General features: G+C 41.5%; 1 protein-coding gene across 7 annotated transcripts in view; it reads left to right on the top strand.

The window, feature by feature from the left end:
- DISP1 (dispatched RND transporter family member 1) overlaps positions 1 to 26,998 on the top strand; it is a 180,913-nt gene extending 153,915 nt beyond the window's left edge. For 6 of the 7 annotated variants that reach the window (XM_075925248.1, XM_075925250.1, XM_006115598.4 and 3 more), the window contains 6 exons: positions 5,635 to 5,664; positions 10,464 to 10,587; positions 12,622 to 12,749; positions 13,220 to 13,317; positions 18,419 to 18,516; positions 23,348 to 26,998. In XM_075925248.1, the coding sequence (XP_075781363.1) occupies positions 5,635 to 5,664; positions 10,464 to 10,587; positions 12,622 to 12,749; positions 13,220 to 13,317; positions 18,419 to 18,516; positions 23,348 to 26,989 (4,120 nt within the window). In that variant the 3' untranslated portion in view covers positions 26,990 to 26,998. Of the gene's footprint in view, positions 1 to 226; positions 315 to 5,634; positions 5,665 to 10,463; positions 10,588 to 12,621; positions 12,750 to 13,219; positions 13,318 to 18,418; positions 18,517 to 23,347 lie in introns of all 7 variants that reach the window. The other variant, XM_075925251.1, reaches the window with a different exon arrangement.
- Positions 26,999 to 27,288: the final 290 nt, after the last annotated feature.

Consider the following 27,288-nt stretch of genomic DNA (forward strand, 5'->3'; position numbering starts at 1 on the left):
GGTAGGATCTCCACCACAGTGGGCTGAATTGGAGCAGGTCTCTAATATAGGTGAAAAAGCATCTTCAATGGAGATGCTTACATCTTTTATATTGAAATATATAAATGTGTCCTGCTTTTCAGAGAAAATAAAAACCCAATGATTGCCTGAAGGAGTCTACTGTATAGACTGGTAGTTTTGAATCTAGATCAGGGTTGTTACATCAAGGCTTAAATTTTTTTTGCAGGCAGTGGGCACCTACTTGGCAAAGAACATACTTTCCAGAGTCCATTGTGAAAGATGGGAAGGCCCCACGCTCCAGAGATAGTACCCTGGTGAGAAGTCAAGCCCCTCAACTCCTAGAAATGGGGAAGGATAAGGAGATTCCTACCGGGTCCTGCTTGGAAATTCTAATCCTACTGAGAGACTTAGTATTTTATATCACCCTCCAGCTAAAAGGAAGGCTTCCAGTGTGCCAGTAATCAGCCCCCTTTGGTGGCTGGAGGGAAGGAGCATTCTCTCTCTTCTCCTTCCCATCTTCTGCATGGGTAAAGGGCTCCACAACTCTTCCCCAGCTTCCTGGCCGTTGTAGCTGGACACTGGGCATTCTGCCATTCTACCATTTCCCTCCAGCTTCCTGGCTGCTAATGTAGAGTCAGGTTTCCTAATCTATATTCTCCCATTTACCCATTTATATCCCAGTTAATAGCTCTGCTGTGTGTTTCCTCTGCTGCTTAAGCAGCAGTACAATTGATGGGATGTCAGCTTGATGATTGCCCACAGTTTTCAGAATAGCAGCAGTAAAAACCACTAACAACAAAGTCTGTTTTCACTCTGTTAAATCATCGGAGAACTCTGAGAAGCAGAACCAGCAAGGGGAGATGGGGGAAGGGGAATACTGCAGTTCTCTCTCTCTCTCTCTCTCTCTCTCTCTCTCTCTCCCCTCCCCCCTCCTCCCAGACCCAGCAAGACAACACTGCATTGTTAACCTTCAAATGCAAAATGCATTTAATCTTTGCAACAGCAAGGGTTAGAATCTCTCTGTTTAATTAAGTCAAAGGAAAGCTAAGATTCTGCAGAATTTTGCATAGATTCTTCTACGCGCTAGGGAAAGCTGCTTACTCTCCAGTGGCAGATGTATTTTTCAAGTCCCTCATTACCTCAAGTCTCCCAATTTGTACAGCACCAAATTCAGCGAAACTTTCCATTTTCCCCTGTACATTATGGGAATTACAAGCACCTGCTCCTTCAATAGTGATGAGTTCAGTGATTATTTATAAATGAGTGTGCAACTTCTTCAAATTGTTGCCTTGGTTTTAATCAAAATATCATTTTTTGTAGCACAACAGTAGGAAAATAAATGCTTTATTTAATATTCTAAAAGCTGAGGGCAAGTTTTATTAAAACACTAGCCAATTAGCCCATCATAAGACTGGATTTTCAGGTCTCCTCCTCCACGTCGGTCTTCTTTCCTGAGCCTCCAGTCTCTCGCTCCATCTCTCTCTCTCTCTCCTCCTTCTACTCCTCCTCCTATTCCCCCCCTCAGCTCTCCTCCACCTCCTGCCTCTCTCTCTGTCTCTCTCTTTCTCTTCTCCTCCCTCTCCTTCCCCTCTCTCTCTCTCTTTCTCTTCTCCTCCCCCTCCTGCCTCTCACTTGGGGGACCACGGTCCCCCAACAGCCATTTGGGCTCCACGCTCCCCGTGCTGCATGGGGAGCGTGGAGCCCAAACAGTCGCTTGCACCATTTGCTCCCACGTGGTGGCCCGGCTGAGCGGCGCAGAAGTCAGCTGAGTGCCATGGCAGGAGGCGAAGGGGGGCGGGGCGGTGACGTTCATGGCCAGGGGGCGGGGCCTGGAGCTGCTGTCACGCCGCACGTCATTGCTCCGCCCCCCTTTGCCTCCCACTGTGGCGCTCGGCTGACTTCTGCGCTACTCAGCTGGGCCGCTGCGGAGGAGCAAGTGGCGCAAGCGGCCGTTTGGGCTCCCCCTCAGTGGCCCGGCTGAGCAGCGCAGAAGTCAGCAGAGCACCACAGCAGGAGGCGAAGGGGGGCGGGGCGGTGACGTATATTGCCAGGCCTCGCCCCCTGCCCATGTACATCACCGCCCCCCTTCGCCGAGTGCCCCGATGGAAGGCAAAGGACGTGACTCAGGCAACAGCGACGTCCAGAGGAAACAGCCATGGAGGCAACAGTGCTGCCCAGAGGGAACAACCAGCATTTCAATGTTACAGAGTCACAGACATTGGGCTACTAGAGTATGTCTACACTACAAAGTTAATTCGAACTAACAGATGTTAGTTCGAATTAACTTTGATAGGCGCTACACTAGCGCTCCGCTAGTTCGAACTTAATTCGAACTAGCAGAGCGCTTAATTCGAACTAGGTAAATCTCATTTTACAAGGACTAACGCCTAGTTCGAATTAGCTAGTTCGAATTAAGGGCTGTGTAGCCACTTAATTCGAACTAGTGGGAGGCTAGCCCTCCCCAGCTTTCCCTGGTGGCCACTCTGGGCACCACCAGGGAAACTCGTCTGCCCCCCTCTCGGCCCCGGACCCCTTAAAGGGGCGCGGGCTGGCTACGGTGCCCGTTCCAGGTGCAAGCCTGCCAGCACCCAGCCAGCAGACCCTGCACCTGGCACGGCACGAGCCAGCCACCCGCTGCCACCCAGCCCTCCGCCTCTTCCCGGGACCAGGCTGGCGGCTCCCGGGAGCCTGCCCGGGTCCGCAAGAGGCGAGCGCCCACCTGGTCTAGTGCGGAGATCGTGGACATCATCCACGACCTCCGCACTAGGCACAGGAAAGTGGCCGTCTAGGGCAGGATAGCTGCCAACCTGGCCACCCAGGAGCAGGTGTGCATGAAAATCAAGGTGGTCCACTGAGACCCCCGACCCTGAGCCCTGAGCTTAGAATGGCCGTACTGGGTAAGACCAAAGGTCCATCTAGCCCAGTAGCCTGTCTGTCAACAGTGGCCAACACTAGGGACCCTGAAGGAGATGGACTGAAGACAATGACCAAGACATTTGTCTCGTGCCATCCATCTCCAGCCTTCCACAAACAGAGGCCAGGGACACCATTTCTACCCCCAGGCTAATAGCACTCCATGGACCCAACCTCCATGACTTTATCTAACTTCTCTCTAAACTCTGTTCTAGTTGTAGCCTTCACAGCCTCCTGCAGCAAGGAGTTCCACAGGTTGACTATTTGCTCTATGAAGAAGAACTTTCTGTTGTTAGTTTGAAGCCTGCTACCCATTCATTTCATTTGGTGCCCTCTAGTCCTTCTGTTATGGGAACTAATGAAGAACTTTTCTTTATGCACCCTCTCCACACCACTCATGCTTTTATAGACCTCTATCATATCCCCCCTCAGTCTCCCCTTTTCTAAGCTGAAAAGTCCCAGTCTCTTTAGCCTCTCTTCATATAGGACCTGTTCCAAACCCCTGATATTGTAGTTGCCCTCCCCTCTCCCACCCTCTCTCTTCCCCTCTCCCACCTCCTTTTCCCAGTCTCCCCCAGTTTTGTTCAATAAAGAGAGTTTCTATTTTTGAACACGCGTGTCCTTTATTTTGTACATCAGGAAGGGGGGCTAGGGAGGGGTAAGTGGAAGGAGGTGAGGGAGGAATGGGGTACAAGCCCCCGATGGGGAGGACTGGGGTGGCTCTGCGGGCTTCTTGGGGTGGAAGCTCTCCTGAAGTCGCTTGATTGACACCCCCCCCCCCCCGGATGGCAGCCTGCGGCAAGTGCAGCCGGGCTGATGGCCGAGAGCTGTGATGTGCCAAGTGTGGGCACTCAGGGCACTCCAAGCCAGGACTGCTTTGCAAGCGGGGCACCCCTGAGAACTGTCTGTTCCTGGGTGGGGGTCGGGTCCCTTTAAGCACAGCCCTCAGCTAGCCTGAGGCAGCAGCTCCACACTCTAAGTCCTAATCTGATGCCCTGCCGGCACTGCTTCCGGCCATCCTTAACCTCAGTTCAGGGTCCACTCAGTGTGGACGTGCTAGTTCGAATTAGCAAAACGCTAATTCGAACTAATTTTTTAGTCTAGATGCACTAGTTCGAATTAGCTTAGTTCGAATTAACTAATTCGAATTAAGTTAGTTCGAATTAGCGCTGTAGTGTAGACATACCCCTATATATATGATATCTGTCTACAAGATTAAGCTTTTGGGTTTTTTTAAGGAATTATGCCTGTTAGCCCAATTTCGTTTATAAAATGAAAATATTTTCTCATGATTTTTTTGTATTTCTAACATACAGTTATATTCAAATTGCTATTTTTCAATTTATCTCTTGATACAGGAATTAACTGGTTAAGATTTGTAATTATTCTCTGTATCATTTGGCAGTGACCACAAACACTTAGCCACTATGCTTGAAAGATTAATTAGAAACCTGGTTTAGTTTGTCTAGTTTTCAGTTCTTTCATCTTCTCAATTGATCAACGGAGTGTGTTATTGATGATGCCCAGTAATAAGTATGCTAATGTGTAGCTTTTTTTAAAGTATTTCTTGAAAAATGTATTTTTGATTATTCCTTTTTTTATCACAGAAGTGCTCTTCAGCATGTGTGAAATCCTAAATAAAGTTACTCTACATAAGATTATATTTTCTGTGTGGTCTAAAGGAGCCCTAATTTTTAGGGGCTATTCTACACACAGGAGGTTTTTGTTTCTTTATTTTTGTCACCATAACTATATCGATTTAGAAACAAATGTAGCTAAAGCAGTACAATCCCTAGTGTGGACGCAATTTTACTTGTACAAAAATGCGTATAATCAGGGCTCGACAAACTATAGAATCTACTCGCCTGTAGCGAGTAAATTTCAGCCGCACGCCCCATTCACCGGCGACGCGCGCATGTGCAGTGCAGCTCTTGAGCATGTGCAATGCGGCTGGCGAGCGGCTTTCGCTGCCGTTTGTCAAGCCCTGCTTATAATGGTACAGCTTATTCCTCTGAGCCAGGATTTCACTCAATCTTTCTTCCAGGGACAATAAATCTTACTCTTAAGAAATCATTTGATTTTTGTTTCAGTTGCTTCTGTAACCATTAGTGAAGTCTTTAGAAATGTTGAGCCATTAATGCCATGGTATGGGAATTAAACCTGCACTTTTTCGGATAACTAAGAGTTTAGTATTACAAAATGACTTTTTTCTGCGAAACTCTCTCTTCTAGTCTTCTATCTATGGAATTTAGAAACAGTATTAAAAATGACTATTGAAAGTAAAACAAAGTTCCTACTTTAACTGAAGCTGTGACTTTTAGTTATAACTTTGTTATTTCTATTTCTCATGTCTATATATATTGATCTTTACATGGATTTATGTTTTCCCTGGAGGCCATTTTTTGGTTATCGATCTTACAACTTTTAAAAAATATGAAGTGTTTGCTAAAGATTATTATACTATGACATAAGATCTATTGGAAAAAAGTGTAGCAGTCAATACATTTGTGCCTGTTCTCTCTTGCTACTCAAAATAGCTTTAGAAGAACTAGTTGTAAGGAAGTAACAATAACGTGAGCAGTTGAAATAGAATTTGTTTGAGTAGTTTTTTTTTTCTGGATAATGATAGGACAGAATATACCTATTTAAAATGTTTTCTTTACTTGAACTGCATAGGGGGGGAAAATGAATTTAGCTTACCTTCAATAATTTTTTTTTCAGACCAGCTAGACCATTCAAGTTACCAAAAAGGTAAGGCACCATATAAACACTTATAAATCTTGTCCATGTTCTTTCTTGTGTTAAGAAAAGCAAATCAGAGCTGACATCTTGCATGTTTAGTGCCCAACTGTGTTTCATACACAGGTGTTAGTGCATCATAAAATCAGCTGTGCACATATGACTAGGTTCCCCTCTAAAAACAGATGGAAAGAATAACACTAATTAGACAAATATCCAATGTTGTCTCCTGTTTCTTTTTCACATTTATTTTTCTTTGCAATTACAGGGTATATGTGTTCTCTCTCTCTCTCTCTCTCTGTGCACACTGTACAATCGATATCAGGCACACACAACTCGCAATTGACCATCATCCTACTAATACCACCAGAAACCTCCTGGTTCCAAGACCAATAATTGTATTTTTTTTAAAAGCCTGATAAAGTTCAGGGAAGGAAATTGATATAAGCTTTTCTACTTTTAAGCAAAAATGGGTACAGCCTCCCTATAATATAGAGATTAGCAACGTCATACCATTTAATGGGAGAAAGTGGAATGGCTTATCCAAAATTGTGCATGCACCTGAAGTATTAAAGGTTGTTTCAAATGAACATATGTTAAAGGAATAATCCAGATGAAGGACTTGCCCTTAGTAAATAATAGACCTGTTCAGTTAATATGCTGTATATAAATCCAATCAAATACTTTCCCATTGTACATGAAATAATGGAAATCTCTTAAATATCCAGAAACCAGTGCATCCACTTTGAAAAGCTGTATATATCTTTTTGTGTGCAACCAAACTGAGATGAGCCAGGTTTTCAGCTGTTATACGCTTAGCATGCAAACATGATTTCCCAGCTAATTGGAAGTGCTGTGAGGCAAGTAAAGAATCGCTAATATAGGTGCTGGATGGATTAGGAAAATGTAGCACCATATCACAAAGCATTGTAGGAAATGTTAGCATTCTACAGATGAGACTGAATGCAGCAGATGGTTTGACATAAAATAGATTTCAGGCACCTATGAGTTTTATGGTTAGTGGGAACTTTCACTTGATTTGGACAGTGACCAAAGAAATGGTTGTTTTATCAGCCTGGTCCTGTCCTCTGACTCAGCCAAGCCAACTGCACCAATGTATTGATGGGTTTAATCAGCTAGTGTAAGGCAGGAAATTGAGGTCCTTAATCCAGGCAAACTCTTAAATATATTTAACTTTAAGCAAGTAGCTTTTAAATTCTTTTTTGAATGGGGTGGATTTAAGTAGATGCTTAACTGCTTTTTTGAATATGGGGCAGAGGTCACCCATATTTTTTAAATTCAGGTCATATATTCCCACAGCTTGCCTTTTAGGGGAAAAAAACTACGATTTTATTTTAAAACAAATATCTCATACCATGGCCACAAAGTAAGTAGAAGTGGAGAGACCAGCATATTATCCTTTTGGATAACAACGTACGATCTCAGTTGTTTGCGGACAAATCACTTGAAGCAGTTTCTTGCTTTTACCAATGTCATTAGTGGTGCCAAATGAAGCTCAGATAAACAATCTGAAAATATGAAGTTGAGAAAAGAGAAGTAATTACTGTAACTCTCAAATGTATGCTGGCTAGAAAGAGAATGATATTTCCAAATTTTTCAGAGGCTACTTAAAATTATTGTGAATCTATGTGATATGCATATTTGTGCCCTTTTTGCATTTTCAGTGATCTGTGAAATTGTTTGCTCAAGGTACTAAAAGGTTCATAGCAGACTAATTAGCAAAGACTGTACCAGAGAGTTGAAAACTTCAAATCAGCAAGGATTGCACATTATGTAGAAACAAGTGATGGCAGATATGTTCAAATGGATACTTTTGCTATTCCGGCTGCAATGATTATTCTTGATGCAAATATTCAGTGTGTGATTATGATGGGGTTTACAGTCCCCCACTGAACCAGCATGGGGAGTGGAACAGTGCTGTGGTAGGAAGGGCTCACCCCTCAACCGGTGTAACTTACACAGCTTGTTCTCCATCCAAGAACAGTTTTACAGGACACTAGCAGCCCAGGAGAAGGAAGAAGTGAACTGCATGTGACAACAGGCTTTAGCAGCAAGGGCTTAGATTTGCCCTCCTTGAAAGCCCTAAGATTGGCTAACTGAACAGAATACTAAGACTGAGGCAAGCTGCTTGGCATGTGATCATGCCTCAAATTAAGGAGCTCCAGATTGTTAGGAAGTAACCTTGGGAAAAACATAAATGGGAGGCACTCAGTAACTGGATTGTACACTTAGATAACCTGTAGGGCCTTGGTTTGGGAACTAGTGAAGTAGGTGGGCCTGGTGGTGGGGGGGGGGGGGGGAGGGAGGGGAATCCATTAACTTGCACCTTTTCTCTGACTCCTCTGTATTGCCTTGGCTCTAGGGGAGCAATCAGATCTCAAGGGCATGATCCAGACCACAACCGAGGCCCCCTTTAGACAACTAAACCAGCAGAAACCATCTGCTGGTCATCTGACCTAGCTACAGCAATGCAAAAAAATAGGACGATTTACAAAACCTCATTGTTTCTTATATAAGGTTTACTAATGTCTTTCAACGGGTCATATAGGCTATAACTTTCTTTAGTGTTAGCTGCTGATTTGAAAAATTCCCGTCTGCCAAGATATGAGAGAGTTGCTTGGCAAAGAATGGAATTATACACAGAGTAGGGATGTTAAGAAGCGGGTATTTCACTAATCGTGTAGTCGATAGAATTTTTATTGATTACAAGATTAGTCAATAAGGGAAGGCTGCTCAATCCTGGCTCACGCCAGGTCCAGGAGCTACCCCCACTGCGGCTCTGCGGTTTAAATGTAGTAAGAGCTGGGCTGCTGACAGAGGCAGGAGTGGGAGGCTGGGCAGAACCGGCTCCTGCTTCCCCTCCGTTTCTGCTTCTGATACACAGGCAGCAAGGAAGAGGGGGGAAATGCAAGTAGTTGACTCGACTAACCAATAAGCCTACGTTTATTGGTTAGTTAACTGCTCACTTACATCCTGAACACAGAAACCAGTGTTGATACAAATGTCTACCCACAGATGCAGATATTGAAGGATCAACACATCAGTCTCCACAGGGCTCTGCTCCCAGGAGCCGCTATGGCCAATAGAGAGGAGAGTGGTCCTGCCACTCCTGGGAACCAGTGCCCTATGGTGGCAGCTCCTCCCAGCTGTGCAGTTGTACCAAGCCCAGCTGTGTACAGCATCTGTAGGTAGACATTTGCATCCACTCCAGGCTCTAATCACACACGTAACAGGAGAAAAGGATAATTCTCGCAATAGCAACAAACTGGTACATTTTCAGAGCTCTTGACAAACATTTAACTAATCAGTCTAGAATCTGGTGTATATATAAGTATTGAATCCTGTAACTAGAAAAATGTAATTAAGTCCTTCTCTATAAAATTGTGCACAATTGGTCTTTTGGCAATTTGTCCGGTTATGATTGTTTAATAGCAAACTACACCTTGAACAGATTTAGAAACTTTTTCTGATTATGCTTGAGGATTTCAGATCGAGGCATACTGCAGTGGACTCCAAGGGCAGCCAGTAACAATATTATTGACTACTGTTAGTATTATAATAGAGAAATGGTAAATTGATGCCAGAGTGGCTGTCCTGTTGCCTTTGGAGAAAAGGGGGTATTAGGTCTTGTTTTTGCAGTAGATCCTGGACAAAGGGTAACTGGGTCCATCCAGGTAAGAACACACAGATATGCGGATCTGAAACTCAAAAGAACAATAGTCTCTCAGAGTGGTGAAAATAGAAGCAGAAAAAGTAGTAATACAAACTACATTTATATTTTAGTCTGCCTGGAGATTAAGGAGGAAGTGGAGATTGAGGAGGAAGTGGAATATAAATTGTCCTGATCGATATGTACATGTGTACAGCTATTATTGATATGCTATGATTCATTCTCAAATGTGGTGGTGTGTTGTTGTTTTTTGTTTTTTTTTTCAAAATGCACAAACCTCACACGGACTTTGTCCCTTCAGTTCTGTTCCAAAGATTAGGCCATGTAACCTTTCTGTAAACTTGTCTTTGGAACGTAAGCTTGAAGTTTATTTTTACCCTTGGACTTGGAACAAATTCTGTGACTCCTCATAATAGGTTCTAAATAACAAATTGTAGATTCAACATACAAAGCAAATTGTTCTTCTGGGTTATGCAAAACACTTATTTTCTTGTATGGTACGGGATCAGGGAAAACATTGACTAAATGAGAACTACAAAGTTGAGGGTATAGTATAAAAATCAGTAATGGACAGTTGATCTCATGTAGTGATTTGACTTAAAATGATGTTAATTGTGTTCTATCCATAGTTGCCAGAATGGTTTGAATAAATAAGTAGCAATTATCATTTCCTGTGAGCCAGATAAATCTATTTTTGAATAAGTCAGAAATAATCGATCTTAGCAGCACACACACAAAAATCCTAAACTGAAATATATATTTTATAACACTCTTAAAAGAAATACCAATGAACTGGTGAAAACAACTTTTCATACCGAGAACCCAAACAAAGTTTCAAGAAAAGAGGGGTTTGCTGGACGTTAACATACTTTTGGGTCTGTTTCTGTCTTCAGTTTAAAAAAAATGAGAAGTGGGGCTTCAGACCTTTTTGTGCTGTCTGTGTGAGATCCAGCTTAATCAAATTTAAGTGCAATAAAGAAAAATAGTACCATGCTTTAAACATGTCCAATTCTGTAAAAAGAGAGGTATGAAATAATTCTCTTGTCTTTTTCATTTGTTTGTTTGTTTGTTTGTTTTCAAATTCCTCTTGCCTTACTAATATTTTTTTCTTTCCTGATAGTTATGCAGCCCTGATAGCTGACTGGCCTGTGGTGGTTTTAGGCATGTGTACTGTATTAATAGTGGTGTGTGCATTGGTTGGCATATTAGTCCCAGATCTTCCAGATTTCTCTGATCCATTACTGGTAAGTTAACATGGGTTTCTTGTACCGTTAGACAATTTTCTATGCTATGCTCTTTTTCCAACAATAATGGTAAACAGGTAACGTAAGTAGTGTTCAGTGAACTTGTTACATTGCTTTCAAATACAGATGTGCCCAAACCAAACCCCCAAATTTGAGCATACCTGATCTTTTGGGACATTTGAGTATGAACCTTGCATTCTAGACATCCTATATTTTTCACATGGGCAAAACAGCTGCTGATTTTGTTGGTAATTATGACAATGTTTTCTGTCAACATAAACCTATTTGGGTTGCTCTTAGTATATTTTAGAGAGAGATTCCTGTGTTCACAAAGCTAACAAATGAGGTGAGCCCTATCTAATGACTCATATAAAGGAGAGTAGTGGATCTTAGAACATAATCATTGAAGACAGGTTCTCTGTCCTGGAGATCACACATTCTAAATTAGGTTTAGGAGCAGGGTGCCAGAATCCATTAAAGGAAGAGAAAATCTGAAAACCTTTGAGTGATAGAGTCCTAATCATATTAAAGGTCTGAAAGGAATCTGATTGTGATTAAGAAAGGGCTCAGTTCTTATTTGTTCTGAACCAATTCGATCATGTGTTCAGGACTCTCATGGAAAATGTTTTACTTAATGACTATCCTAAAGTACTACAAAGATACTATTGACATGTTGATCTCTGTACAGGCAGTCCCCGACTTACACGGATCCGACTTACGAACGGAGCTTTTCTCGCCCCGGAGCTCGCGGGCGGTAGGCCCGCCCAGAGTGCAGCGGTCCCGCCACTGCATCCTCCGGGGCGAGAAAAGCTGCTCCGGGTCTCCCTGGTATGCTGGGGGGGACTCCCCAGCACAGCAGGGAGACCCGAGCAAAGCCGCACAGGCGGCGGGACCCCGCTGCCCGTGCGGCTTTGCTCCTTTGCCCCGGAGCAAAGTCACAGAGGCGGGGGACCCCGCCGCCTGTGCGGCTTTGCTCCGGGGCAAAGGAGCAAAGCCGCACGGGCAGCGGGGTCCCGCCGCCTGTGCGGCTTTGCTCGGGTCTCCCTGCTGTGCTGGGGGGGACTCCCCCAACACAGCAGGGAGACAGGAGCAAAGCCGCAGAGGCGGCGGGACCTCTGTGCCTCCGCGTCTTTTCTCGGGTCTCCCTGGTCTGCTGGGGGGGGGGGGGGCGCAGCTAGTGCGCCCCCCCCCCAGCTGACCAGGCTTTTGTTGCGGGACGCCTGGGGTAGAGCAGCTGGGGTGCTGCCGGGTTGGTCCTGCCGGGACTTACCCGGCAGCGCCCCAGCTGTTCTTGCCCAGGAGTCCAGATTCAGCCGCTGTTGAAACTGATCAGCGGCTTATTCCAGGAAGCCGGGGGCAGAGCAACTCTGCCTAGGGCTTCCTGTAGTCAGCCGCTGATCAATTTCAGCAGCGGCTGAATCTGGAGCCAGTTCTGACTTACATACAAATTCAACTTAAGAACAAACCTATAGTCTCTATCTTATACGTAACCCGGGGACTGCCTGTATAGAAAAAATGTTCCTTCAGTCACCTGTCTTCTAAATTGCATTAGTCAGGAAAAGTGTGTGTGTGTGTGTGTCGGGGGGGAGGTTAATGGTACTAAGACTGAGGGTTTTTTCTGGGACTGGAGACAAGACATGCATGAGTTTCTCTAGCGCACATAAGCAACATACAGAGATAATTATTCAAGCTACAAAATATTATGTAATTGAGATAAGTTATCTCAAACCTTTTATCTGTTGAAAATACTAAGAACCAATTCCCTGGTTGGTAAGGCAATATACACCATCATTATTTCTGACTTGGAGATGTGTGACATGTATCAGAATGTGTGACAACCCTATAAACCCTATGGATTTGGTCATGATTCTATCAAAACATCCTATGATAAAGCAATCCATTTCTGAACTACATGTCTGGAATAACTGAACTTTCCAATTATAGCTGTCTGTCACTTTGATGTTTGTTTTCCATTCTTCTTTTAAAGCAATGGAATGAAATGTAATAATAAAATTCTGTAATGTTCTGTCTTAGGGATTCGAACCAAGAGGGACTGCAATAGGCCAGAGATTGGTCACGTGGAATAATATGGTGAAAAACACAGGGTATAAAGCAACATTGGCAAATTATCCTTTTAAATATGCAGACGAACAGGCAAAAAGGTAAGAAATTTTTAATCATGTTATCTCATTTTGCTGAATTAGAGCCTGTTCCAGTTCCCCCGAAGTCAGTAAATGCACTCCCATGGACTTGAATGGAGATTGGATCAGATTCCTCTTCCCTCACCACATATTTCTTAGGCTTAATGTATGGAACTAGACTGAAGAGAGGATTTGATAAAACTTGTCCTACCATATACAACACATCCAGCATAACAATCGAAAATGTTTTCTGATTTTTCATTTTGAACTACAGGAATTTGTCAGTGTTCAGATCAAGATAATATGCTTTAAGGACCCCAGTAAGATAAAATATCATGAATATTTGAGTAATTGAATGTTGAAGTCGTAAGAGTACTAATATCTGTTTTTCTCTGGCCAAAGCAAGTAAAATGCATTAGTAGTTAGGAAACATTTTTTAAGAATCTTATGTTCTGTATTCAAATAAGATAAAACTGTTTCCTCCATTTTAGTCATCAGGATGACAGATGGTCAGATGATCACTATGAAAGAGAGAAAAGGCAAGCAGATTGGAATTTCCACAAAGACAGCTTTTTCTGCGATATTCCAAGTGAGTGGAATGGTGTTAATAGTAAGTCTGAGTATTGTGGGAATACTGAATATTCACAGGAAATGTCTCACTATTAGAAAAATGAGGTCTTGCTCCCTATATTTATCATATGCACCACCTTCATCTGTGCATAAGGCTCTGAGAAATTTAGACTAAATCACATTTTATGCTCCATCAGCAGTTCCCACCAAGCATTACACCTCACATTTTCTCAGAGCATTTCTCTGAAAGTTTTTGGTTTTGGTTGTTTATAATCCTTACAGTGTTATTACCTTAACGTACATTAGTACAGTGGTAGCACATAATATACATTAGGTCATTAGCAGTACAGTATCTATACTTCAGCTTAAATCTAAAAACAGAAAATCACTTTTCCTTATATATGCTTCTTGCAAGACTATTTTAATGGGCATCTGAGAGATCAAATCTGGCTCAAAATGCAAGTGTTATAAAATCAAGCCTTTATAAAACCTCACCCCAATGGAAACATTTCCATTACATTTTTAAAAAAGAAAATACTAAAGTTAGCTTTTTATAAAAATTCGGCCCAGATCATTCTTCGTTTCAAAGAGTCAAGACAATTTGAGACCAAGTAGATCTCTCCCAACAAAGAGCAAATGTGGGAGGAGCTACCTGAAATCTCCTGGTGACTAATTATGCTTGAAGGAGCATCAGCTCCTGAAGTCCCATCCATGACAGCAATAACACCATCCCACTTAGGCAATGGTAACATGGTATCAGCCTCATCTTGGACTGCTCTGCCTTGTTTGTTCCTTGACTTCTCTCCCTGTGTGCCCTCAGGATCAGAGAGGCTGTAGCTCACTACTCCTAAGGCATTTAGAAAAACCTGTCCTATCTTCTGGGACAATTCTACCCGGTGGTTCTCATGCTGTTTTTGTCTCCTCTGCTCATTCACAGTAAGGCAAGATCTGGCTATTTCCTTTCTTTTAAATAGGATTTACTACCTGAAAATGACTATTGAAAGCATTTTTCATAACATTGCATGTTCTTTACAAGACTATGACTTACTCCTCTCCATTCCTTGTGGAACATAGGGCCTTCCCATCTTTGATGGAATCTTAACGTCTTCCCATGTCATTTTTAGGTAGCTTTCAGTTCTGCTTCTGTTCTGCATTGACATGATATCCTTGGCCTACCTCATCACTTCTTGCCCTGGAAATTCTAGTCCCATGCAAGTATTATGTTATTTGGGTCTTTTCTCCATATATGTCCTAGTCAGCTCCATTGTCATTGTGTAATTTCTTGTCCTGAAGATTTCTGTTTCATCCTCCTCCAGAGTTCATTTTGTGATTTTTTTTTTTCTGATGATGAAGATTTCTTTAAAGCAATTCTTTATGAAGAACTTGGAGGTGAGATATTAAGATCTTTCTGAGACTATGAATTTCAGTGCCATAGAGTAAGAATGACTTTGCAAAGTTGTTAAATATTCAGATTTTAGTTTGGAAGGCAAGATTTTTGTTTCTCCAAATCTGTGTTAGAGTTACGAAGTCATGTCTGGCTTTTGCTATTCTGACTTTAGTGTCTTTATCTGTTCTACCTGCTGTGGTTACAGTGCTACCAAGGCGTGACATTTTGGATTTTTATGTCTGTCCCTAAACTACACAAAAATCAAGCAATATGAAACCCAAAATACCATATTGTACTCCAAAGTACTTACAAATTTATGTGCATATAGGATGCATTTCTGGTTAGGTAAGAATGAAGTTCTGGTAGCTACTAAGTCATTCTTCGAGTAATTCCTCATGTCAGTTCCGTATTAAGTGAGTGTACTCACATGTGCATCGGCGCTGGAAGTTTTTCCCTCGGCAGTATCCATAGGGGAGCAGGTCTGATGATGTCTTGAGTGGCACCTCCCTGGTGCAGTATAAGGGGCCCAGTGTGCTCCTCCCACCCTCAGTTCCTTCTTGCCACCAGTGCAGTGATGGTGCATGGAACTTCGGTAGCTTTCGCCAGTTCTGCTATTTCTCATTTGCTTCCTGGCTGCTGTAGCTGGACACTGGGCATTCTGCCATTCTACCATTTCCCTCCAGCTTCCTGGCTGCTAATGTAGAGTCAGGTTTCCTAATCTATATTCTCTTATTTACCCATTTATATCCCAGTTAATAGCTCTGCTGTGTGTTATTCTCTCACAGATAGTTGTTTATAGTAGATTCCCTTAGTAGTTGTAGTTTAGTGATAGTTGTTGTTTCTCTGATCCCCAGGCTTCAAACCTTCTGAAAGATACAGGCGTCCTGTGCCTCCTAGTGACCCTCACAACAGTTGCCTGAGGTGTCTTGCAAGGGGCATGTTATTAATAAGTGCCAAATTTGCAAGTTGCTTAAGCACTGGACTAAAAAAAGTGGGGGGACATTTGCTTGTTGGCTCTTCTGACGGAGTCAGTGTTGATGCCAGCCCCAGAACAAAGATCAGACTCTGCCTTGAGTGCCGTTGCTTCAGTACTGAGTGCCCTGCTGGTGTTGCCCTTCAGCCAGCACTGTTCATGCTCGGCAGCTCCCATTAGAAGGCAAAGGTGTCAATGAGATGTTCCTCTGTGTCCCATAAAGAGAAGGAAAAGCCATGAGTGGAGCCAAGACCCATGGTGGGCAACTCGTCACCTCTATCAGAGAGTCAGACTCCAGCTCAAGTGGAATGGAGCTCTGCCCATCCCGACATGTCTATACTGAGGAGTGGTGAGATGGCCCCCAGGACCTGGAGGTGCTGTCAATCCTAGAGACCTTGTGGGCAGTGTAGTACATATTGGCATTGCCAGTGCCAGCAGCACCCATGTCCATGGCACCTCGGTCCTGGGGCAAACCTACATTGGTTCCTTTCGGGCATTTCCCCAGCCTGAAGCTCCCCACCTATGAGTTGAGCACTCCCCTGACGGTGAGATTTCTGCAGGGCCTTGAGCAATTCTATCTGCAGGTGCAAGACCTTGTTCTACAGGGTGGTCCTTGCCTGGCTCACTGGGCCACCCTTCATATCACTCGGATCCTGCTCCTTTCCTGATTGCCCTGGAAAGTTGTGTTCCTGGTGGCAGTGATGTCTCTCTCACAGATTCTGACCTCAGCCTCTACACTGTCTTCTACAAGGGCAAGGTGCAGCCTTCCTGCCAAAGGCCATCTCTTCCTTCTCTGTGAACCAGGACATATTCCTGCCTGTGTCCTGTCCCACACCTCACATGATGTCAGAAACAAAATACAGGACTATGTAGCACTTTAAAGACTAACAGGATGGTTTATTAGGTGATGAGCTTTCGTGGGCCAGACCCACTTCCTCAGATCAAATAGTGGAAGAAAATTGTCACAACCATATATACCAAAGGATACAATTAAAAAAAATGAACACATATGAAAAGGACAAATCACATTTCAGAACAGAAGGGGGATGGAGGAGGGGAGGTAAATGTCTATGAGCTAATGATATTATCACCTCTAATATCATTATCTCACAGACATTTACCTCCCTCCCCCCCATCCCCTTTTTGTTCTGAAATTTGATTTGTCCTTTTCATATGTGTTCATTTTTTTAAATTGTATCCTTTGGTATATATGGTTGTGACAATTTTCTTCCACTATTTGATCTGAGGAAGTGGGTCTGGCCCACGAAAGCTCATCACCTAATAAACCATCTTGTTAGTCGTTAAAGTGCTACATAGTCCTGTTTTTTGTTTCAGCTACACCAGACTAACACGGCTACATTTCTATCACTATGATGTCAGAAGAGAGGTATGTACATGCTCTGAATGTCCAGATGACTTTGGCTTTTTACCTGGATTGTACTAAGACCCTCTATAGGCCAATGCATCTCTTTATCGCAGTGACCGATAGAATGAAAGGCCTGACAGTTTCCACACAGCAGCTTTCCAACTGGATCATCTCGTGCACCTGGTACTAGCTGGCAGAGGTCCCTCTACCACAGATTGGCCAAGCCCATTCAAGCAGAGCTCAGGCATCTTTGGCTGCCTTTCTGGCGCATGTGCCAATCAAAGGTATCTGTAGAGCTGCAATGTGGTCCTCAGTCCACACGTTTACATCTCACTATGCCATCGCTCAACATGCCAGAGATGATGCTGGGTTTGGCAGAAATGTACTGCAATCAACACAGCCATTGGGTATTGGTTGGTGTCACCTAATGTGGAATGGACATGAGGAATCACTGGAAGAAAAGACAGTTACCTGTTTCATATCTGGTGTTCTTCAAGATGTGCTCCTCATGTCCCTTCCACAACCCACCCTCCTTCCCCATTGTCAGTTTCTGGCAAGAAGGAGCTAAGGGTGGGAAGAGTGCATGGTGACACTTATACCATGCCATGGAGGCACCACTCCACGGGTCACCAGAGCTGAGGGAAAATGTTCGGCATCAGTGTCTGTTGCAAGCACACACACCTAATGTGTAATGGAGATGAGCACTACATCCTGAGGAACACCAGTTACTAAACAGGTCATTTGCTTTTCCCTGTTATTGAAAGTGGTTTCAAATAAAAGTAACTTAATGTGTTTAACTGATAAATAAAGTTTCTTTTATAGTGGAATTTGTGTACGTTAGGTCTGTTCAACTTCCAGAATGCAGACTTTAAAAATAGCACTGAGGACTCCCCAGAAACTTCAACTGAAGCCACCAACCCCCAAAGCAAAGAAATCATTTTGCAGATGTCCTTGTAATTATGATTGATATCCCCATGTGTATTGTTTCACTAAGGCAGCCTCTTATTATAGCAGGTATCCTCTGCCAATGTGCTATGAATGAAAATAGTCCTATAATAGTTAGCTGGTGAGACCTTTCCTCCTTTGTCAGGTTTCAGGGGACAGACCCTGAGCTTGGCTAGGAACTTTTTAGGATTTCTGAGCTGTATAAAATTCAGTAAGTGGGAGACTGAAGTTTAGAAAACTGTTTCAGTTTCAAGATGTTGAGGGAGGTTGGAGTTCTTGTAAGGCCTCAAGTCTGTCAGATATAAAGGTAATTTTCCACCTTCAAACAAATATTTTGGAGCTGTACAGTTAAAGTACTTTTATTTACTGCTTGAACAACAGACATCTGTTTCAATCTCTGATATCAGACATATCTGCATACTTCATAAGCCCTTTTATTGTATTTCCAGGTGATAGATATTCACGAGTGGTGTTTACTTCCACAGAAGGAGAGAACTTGTGGAACTTGCATGCAATTAAATCAATGTGCAATGTAGATAATTTGAGGGTAAGTAAAGAAAACGATTACATTCCTTAATCCAGATGAAAATATGTATTTGAAACTCCTTGTGTTCCTATCCATTACATCTAACTACTAGATAATAGCACTTCATGTTGTTTTCTTGCTGATGAGTAAGCAGTCCACAGGTGGGCATTAATTAAAATACAATGTTGCCTTTAAATTATCATATTATGGTTCAGGATTTGTTTGTGCACCTCCAGTGACCTCCACTAAAGATAAAACCTATTTCTGTGCTCCAACACTTGCTGTTCTGAAGGATATATTTTATTCTTTTGCAGCATATTTCCTTTTGTAATAATATACCAACTTTTTTTTTTCTCCTAAGAAGGCAAGGGTATCATTTTTTTTAGTCCCTTACTTTTATTTCCCTTGAGACTATCTGTCAGCATCTTTGTTACGTTCTGTCTATATTTCTTGCCATCAATGGGTCATGTAGGCCTATGAGCTGAAAAGAGAATAGTTTGGCATCAGAGACATCAAAGAGACGTAAATATAGTTTCTAGGCAAACAGCAAAAATAATCCAATCCAGACTGCATAGTTCTGAGATAAACATTTGTTTCTATCTTAGAATGTGAGAGAATAAAAGAAGATGCTTTGTCCCCGCCAACCCTGACTAGTAGAAATGTTTTCCATCGTCGTTGTTGACAGGGCCCTGCTCTTATCCCTTAAAAAGTCAAAATGATAAAGGCAACAGCCAGCCTCAGGGATTTCAATAGTTGCTCTTGCATGTGTTAAAAGTTAACTCTACACATAGTTGAGATTGATGTCTGGCTTCAACTAATAATGGATGTTAACTGACAGTTACAAAGTCCATGCTGAACTAAAAAAGCGTAATGTATATGAATAATACATCTGAAAAGTATAAGCTTGTCACTCGCTGAAATACAATGCTTTAAATTGCAATGCAACTGTAATTTTTTGAAAACTCACAGATGTGTCATAGAAAGCAACTTAGGGCATATATTTTTTTCATTTTCTCTTAGTAATGCTTGGTTGATTTCCTGCATAGAGGCCCATTATCTTTCTCCCACCAAACAAAATTCCCATTGCCAATTAACCGAACAAATAGGCCATCGTTATTTAACCAGAAATGTTTTTAGATTATTTGATCAAGAATTGATTTATCAGTGTCTTTGGACCATCACCTTACAAAAGCCAATTTCCTCCCCCTTTTTTAGCTGATATTTACTTGCCTTGGAATCTGAGTTTCCCATCATAAGCAATGAAATATTCTTCAGCCAGTGGGGTCAAGAAATTAATCTCTCAGAAATGTAGATTAACAAAATCAAGTAGACAGTGATTTCTTGTCGCTTCTATTTTTGTAGGAATTCTAAAGCTATGGTGAAGACTTTGAAGTTATATTTTATTTGTATGTGACACTTTACAAAATATCAAAGACTAATTCTAAACAGTTTGCAAATGTCCTTGCAGTCTATTAGTGCACGTAGACAGCTGTTTTAAATAAATGCCACTCATCATTGACCAGTCCAGGGCACAGCATGTTTTTGTCCTAAATAAAAAGGAAACCTATTTTCTGAATAACAAAATGACTACATCTTGTTACATTTGAAGGGTACTTTTGTGGGGCTTATATTGAAACTGAAAAATGTATCCTTGTATCCTTAAAATTTTAGAATACATGATCTCAAATTCTACTTATTTAAAAATCCTGATTGCCAAAGAGTAGAGAATCTTTTCAAAAGAAGAATAAAAAGGAAACTGCTTTGGAAAAAAAACACTGTGTAATACAAATCCATGAAATGCACCTTACAAAACCAAACAAATCACCACTTGGGTACTAGGTGCTTAGGTATTAGGTGCGTTAGCAGTGTCTATAGATATTTCATATAAGAAATTTGTTGCAGATGAAACATTTTGGACAAGAGATTTTATATCATCAATTTTTTAGTTAAGCAGTTAATCATGAAGCAGTGTATTGGAGAGCACAACTGTATGTAGCAAAATGGTGGTAGAGTTACCTAGTTGTTTGAATTTATAACTTGATAAGAATGGATGTTGTAATTCTATAGGCACTACTTTTAGTTAAAAATAGTTAAACTAGATGCCAGTTGCTTAGACAATCTGGACAAAAAACTTTTCGTAACAAAATTGCTTTGAAATGGCTCGTGCTATTCCTTAAGTCATATAGAAATGTCATTCTTTTTCAATTACCTCCTGGATCACATAGGATGCTTAGATGAACCTTGCTTTCAATTACTATGTTCTTTTGCAAATATTTGATCTCTTGCTGGCTTGCACTGTAATTAGTAACTGATCTTAAGAAATTGATGTGTTTTGTGACCTCCAGTCTTTGTTAGTCTCTCTTCTGTTAGCTACAGTTGACTTACTGAATTCACACCTGATTAAGGATTTCTGTGGCAAAGAATTATTTGCATTGATATGAGCTATCCATATAAATTCCTTAGACTTCAATGGAAGAAGGGGTCTCTAAAAACATATTCCATCTGCTTAGCATTTAAATGCAGAAACTATCTTGGGTGTACTATAACAACTTGAACCATCTGCTTTACTAATACTGAAAGTGCTGTCCTACAACTGCTCAGCATATGGCATTCCCATAATCTTACATGGAAATTCAACATGCAGACTGGCTTCAGATCAGGCCCATAATTTCTAAATAGAGAAGTCTTTTTCTTCCCTCATCAATTAAAAGAAGTTTTCTTTACTATCCTTATACTTTTATTTTTCATAAACTTCAGAGTATCCAAATATAGGATCACAAGTCTTCGCCACCAGGCAGATTCATTTGCCAAGCTGACATACTGTTGTAGGTAGAATTAATGCAGACTACACAAGTTCACTTCTTGAGGTATCTCAGTAACAAATGGAGATGTTGCCAGTGGCACAGCTGACCTTTCAAGTACCAAGTAACCATGGCAATATCTTCCGATCAGCCAATAAAGTAGGTCTTAAACCTGCAGTGCTAATATTTTGTAAATAATGTTTTTACATAATGCTTTAAAAAGTTACTACAGTCTACATTTTGTTTTTTTCTTTCCACATTTCAGCTGCCAACTTGCGTTACTTGATCTTTGGCTACAGTTACTTTACCAGCAAATGTTTATAGCCTGCAGCAAGTTTTGAAGAATAATACACAAACCTCATTGTCCCATCTTGAACTTGACTATGTAGAGAGGATAATAAAATCTTTTCCTCCCAGTTCACTTGGCTGACCCAGAGCTTGCATATTATATCCTCGTAGGATAAATCTGGAGAAGTGCCACAAAAAATACAGATATGCTATTGCAGTGCTTCCTTTTATTTATTAGGTTGTTCATTTTTTCCTGAGTTTGCATGTGTGAGTGTTTTTATCTGGAAACAATCAAATGTGAATTATCCTGTTTTTATGGAATGTCAGGTCATTCTTGTTCAGGAATCGTTTGATCAAATTAAGTCCATATTAGAGCTTTTATAACCATCATGCTAGTCCCAAATTTTGGGTTTTGTCTGTACTACAAGTGATCATTGATGATAACCCAGGGCAATTTCAGTATAAATTAGTAGTAAGTAGTATGTCTCATATTTAACTCGTCTGAAATCTGCATGGATATGGGTTTCAGGGCCTACCTCTTTAAACACTTAGGCAAATGCGTAACTTTATTCACTGGATTAATTCAAGTGAGTGAAGTTATGCCCATACTGGAGTGTTTTCACCAGTGATTCCAATTCACTGTTCTTTCAAAGCCAGGAGTTTTGACTAGCAATGTGTGCATGGAATCTGGGAGTCTTCAATTCTTCACACCCTTACTTAACTTTTAGACCTGTCTACTTGAGAAAATGTTACTTATTTAACTATGTTGGGGTAAGAAGCTGGTGTAATTAGATCAGTACAGACCCCTTTTTGGACATTTATTTTGGTTTAAATGTACGCCATATTGATTTTAGCTTAAATCTGTTCTGTACCAGTTTAAGTTTAAGTAAGTATGAGGCACTTTTGAGCCGAAATAAAAGTTTCTACACTGATGGAGCTAATTTAACTGATTTTACTAAATCAATTTCTCTTTCTAAGTAGTCATATGTAGACAAGGTGTTAGTTATGCAAAGGAAAAGTCAGGCAACAGTGGCTCGTGTACCAAGTCAACTGTCGAAGGCAGCTTAGGTTACACAGCTGTTTGTCCTAGAGCTGTCCCATGCATTTGTGCTAGAGGTGTCAGGGTAGGTCCCTACTGCTTCTAGGGTCTTTGTGATCTCAGGAGGGGTAAGGAATAAAACTTAACCAACCTTTTGTGCAACTTATTAGTTCAAAAATAAACATTAGGCAGCATTATAGGGGAAGAGTGCACCTCAATTGGGGGAAAAAAGTTGGTGCACCTTCAGGCAGTAGAAGATGACTTCTAACCTGAGAGGACTGAGTTTCTCGAACAGCCTTCCAATAGGAATAGTGGGGACAACCTACCCAGTTTTCAGATGGAGCTTGTTGAATTTATGAACAGGATTATATGAAAGAGTTACCACTGAGTCACCAGAAGGTTCCTCCCAGTCCTGTGTACTAGACTGTAGTTACTAATGTACAATGTTCTTAATTTCTGATCATATGGACCTGATTGCCCTATCGCTTATACTAGTTTTTACACTTTTGGGACTCTAGGAACTTTTTGATGTGTGTGAGGAGAAGATCAGGGGCTGTGTGTACAGGTGCTTAAGAATTCAAAGTAATGGCCCAGAATTTCCTGAATGTCACTTTTATCCCTCCTGGATTAACTGATCTGTCAATTATTTGAAATTTAAAAATAAAATGTGAAGCACCCCTTTTAAATGCCCTGATTTTATAACTCTGTGTCTGTTTCTACACAGATAAGGTCTCATTCCCAATTTGGTGATCTCTGCCAGAGGACCACTGCTGCTTCATGCTGTCCCAGCTGGACACTGGGCAACTATATTGCCATTCTAAACAACAGATCATCATGTCAAAAAATTGTAGAACGAGATATTTCTCACACCCTAAAGCTGCTTCGCACATGTGCCAAATACTACTACAACGGAACCCTGGGGCCCGATTGCTGGGATGTGGCAGCCAAAAGGAAGGACCAGCTCAAGTGTACAAATGTGCCTCGTAAATGTACAAAGTACAATGCTGTTTACCAGATTCTGCACTATCTAGTGGACAAAGATTTTTTAAGCCCAAAGACTGCTGATTACGTCTTGCCAGCTTTAAAGTACAGCATGCTTTTCTCTCCAACAGAAAAAGGAGAAAGCATGATGAACATTTACCTGGATAATTTTGAGAACTGGAATGCGTCTGATGGTATAACTACCATCACAGGGATTGAGTTTGGAATAAAACATAGTTTGTTTCAAGATTACCTATTAATGGATACTGTGTATCCTGCCATAGCCATTGTGATTGTTCTCTTAGTCATGTGTGTATACACAAAGTCCATGTTTATCACGCTGATGACCATGTTTGCAATAATTAGTTCCTTGATTGTATCTTACTTTCTTTATCGGGTAGTATTTAATTTTGAGTTTTTCCCCTTTATGAACCTCACTGCGTTAATTATTCTTGTTGGGATTGGAGCAGATGATGCTTTTGTCCTGTGTGATGTTTGGAATTACACAAAATTTGATAAATCTCATGCCAACACGTCTGAGACAGTGAGCATCACCTTGCAACATGCTGCTCTTTCCATGTTTGTAACCAGTTTTACCACCGCGGCTGCCTTCTATGCTAACTATGTCAGCAATATTACAGCAATCAGATGTTTTGGTGTTTATGCTGGCACTGCCATATTGGTGAATTATGTTTTAATGGTAACATGGTTACCGGCAGTAGTTGTGTTACATGAACGGTATCTTCTCAATATATTCACTTGCTTCAAAAAATCTCAGCAGAGGGTCTATAGCAACAAAGGCTGCTGCACAGTGTTGTACCAGGTGTTCCACAAGATTATTTTTGCAATCTCAGAAGCATCCAGGATATTTTTTGAAAAAGTCTTGCCATGCATTGTTATCAAGTTTCGATATATTTGGCTGTTCTGGTTCCTTGCTTTAACGATAGGTGGAGCATATATTGTGTGTGTTAATCCAAAAATGAAATTACCATCACTGGAGCTCTCTGAGTTTCAGGTATTTAGGTCCTCTCACCCTTTTGAACGTTATGATGCAGAGTACAAAAAACTGTTTATGTTTGAACGCGTCCACCATGGAGAGGAACTTCACATGCCAATTACAGTAATCTGGGGTGTCTCTCCTGAAGATAATGGAGATCCTCTAAATCCTAAAAGTAAAGGAAAGCTGAAACTAGACAGCAGTTTTAATATTGCAAGCCCAGCTTCCCAGGTCTGGATTTTACATTTTTGCCAGAAGTTACGAAATCAGACATTTTATTACCAAACTGAAGAGCAAGACTTTGCAAGTTGCTTTATTGAGACATTTAAGCAGTGGATGGAAAATCAGGACTGTGATGAGCCAGCTCTTTATCCCTGCTGCAGCCACTGGAGATTTCCATACAAACAAGAAGTTTTTGAATTATGCATCAAGAGGGCCATCATGGAGTTAGAAAGAAGCACTGGGTACCATTTGTACAGCAAAACCCCGGGGCCTCGCTTTGACATAAATGATACCATCCGGGCCGTGGTATTGGAGTTCCAAAGCACCTACCTCTTCACTCTGGCTTATGAGAAAATGCATCAGTTCTACCGAGAGGTGGATTCATGGATTTCAAATGAGCTTAGTTCTGCCCCTGAGGGTCTTGGCAATGGTTGGTTTGTGAGTAACTTAGAGTTCTATGACCTTCAGGACAGTCTTTCTGATGGTACTTTGATTGCCATGGGTCTTTCAGTTGCTGTTGCATTTAGCGTAATGCTACTTACAACCTGGAATATAATTATAAGCCTTTATGCCATAGTTTCAATCGCCGGCACTATATTTGTCACTGTTGGCTCTCTGGTTCTTCTTGGATGGGAGCTAAATGTGTTAGAGTCTGTCACTATTTCTGTAGCTGTTGGCTTATCTGTGGACTTTGCTGTCCACTACGGAGTTGCTTACCGCTTAGCTCCTGATCCAGACCGAGAAGGAAAAGTCATCTTTTCTCTAAGCCGCATGGGTTCTGCAATTGCAATGGCTGCGCTGACCACATTTGTGGCTGGAGCCATGATGATGCCTTCCACAGTCTTAGCATACACCCAGCTTGGCACTTTCATGATGCTTATAATGTGCATTAGTTGGGCTTTTGCAACCTTCTTTTTCCAATGCATGTGCCGTTGCCTTGGACCCCAAGGCACTTGTGGTCAGATTCCTCTGCCAAAAAAATTGCAATGTAATGTCTTCTCCCAAGCTTTGTCAGGAAGCAAAGGAGACCGGGGACAAAACAAAGCACATTCTGTGGGCACATTTCAGTTGGATTCTGGAGGGCAAAAGCCAGAAATGGAGCATGAACATTATGAGTTAGAACCTCTCGCATCACATACAAATAATTGTACTTCATCAGAGAAAGTAAGTTATGAAGAAACCCACATCTGCACAGAACTCTTCAATGGCAGACCCCAGAATGCATGCATGTCTGTGCATTCAGCATATAACAGTGAATTGAATAAAGGCATCACAAATGAAGCTGGTTCAGCCACAGTAAAGCCATGTGTCACTCAGTGTACCATGTGCCCATTCTGCTCTCAGAACAGGAAGTGCAGCTGTCCAGATGCATATAGGCAGGTAGATATGAAATGGAGTCCGCACTCGTGTCAGCAGTTAAGTGACACTTTCTGCTACCAGTGTGCCCCATCATCTGGCAATGTTGTGCAGATCCAAAACTCTGTGCCACCTGTAAATATTTTACAGCAAGCTGCTGAAAGCTATGTTCCCCCAGTGCAACATGTCCTCCATTGCGGTTGTCTTCAGGGGAGACTGAAAAGACCCATGATGCAGAACTCTCTGCCTAGAAATTTTTTTCTCCATTCAGTGCAGCAGTTCCAAACACACGACAGAATAAACAGGAAAGATGCAACTAGTCTTCAGAATGCAGAAAAGAGTGTAAGAATTCTTCCAAAGGTGACCAGCTCCTCACCATTAATGTGCAGGAGTGCTGGTTCCCTAATAAAGCCACCTTCTGAAGCTGAGAAAAATGTATCAGATAATCAAAAGAGACTCTGTAAAAACAGAGACGAGTGTGATTTAAAAGGTACTGAAGTAAATGGGAATGATGACAAGAGCACTTCAGTATTAAAACAGAATATAGCTGAAATCAAGGTAAATCAGAATTCATCACACACAGACCAACTTTTGAAGGCTGACCAAAATGATCAGAAACACCCACTGAACAGTACAGTGAGAAAGGCTGGGTATGAGTCTTGCCCTGAATATTCACAACATTGTAACAGAACTATAACAGTGAAGTGCAATTCTGTTGACAGTCAAATGCCAAACATTGAAGCCAATGTGCCTGCTCTGTTAACACATGCAGAACTTTCCAATGAACGTTTGTTAATAAAAACACTATAATAAATCTTATCTTTGACAATCCTCTGTCTCTTAAAATTAATTTTAAAATATTGAATAACAACTGTGGATAAAACAAATAATTTATATTCTAGCACCATTTTGAAATGGAAAATATATTTTACTGAACAACAAATATTTTTAAAATTTTAAAACCCCATTACTTTGTAATGAAACCTGATGATGTTGAGAGAGGCTTTCTGTAATTAGTAGGAGGGTTCACACTTAATTAGTTTTTGTCCTAGATACTTAAGTCTGAGCTCTCCAAGCTGACATAAAGCACTCCAAAGAGACTGTGCCCT

This window comes from Pelodiscus sinensis, chromosome 3, assembly GCF_049634645.1.
Source record: "Pelodiscus sinensis isolate JC-2024 chromosome 3, ASM4963464v1, whole genome shotgun sequence".
Classification (NCBI taxonomy): Eukaryota; Metazoa; Chordata; order Testudines; family Trionychidae; genus Pelodiscus; species Pelodiscus sinensis.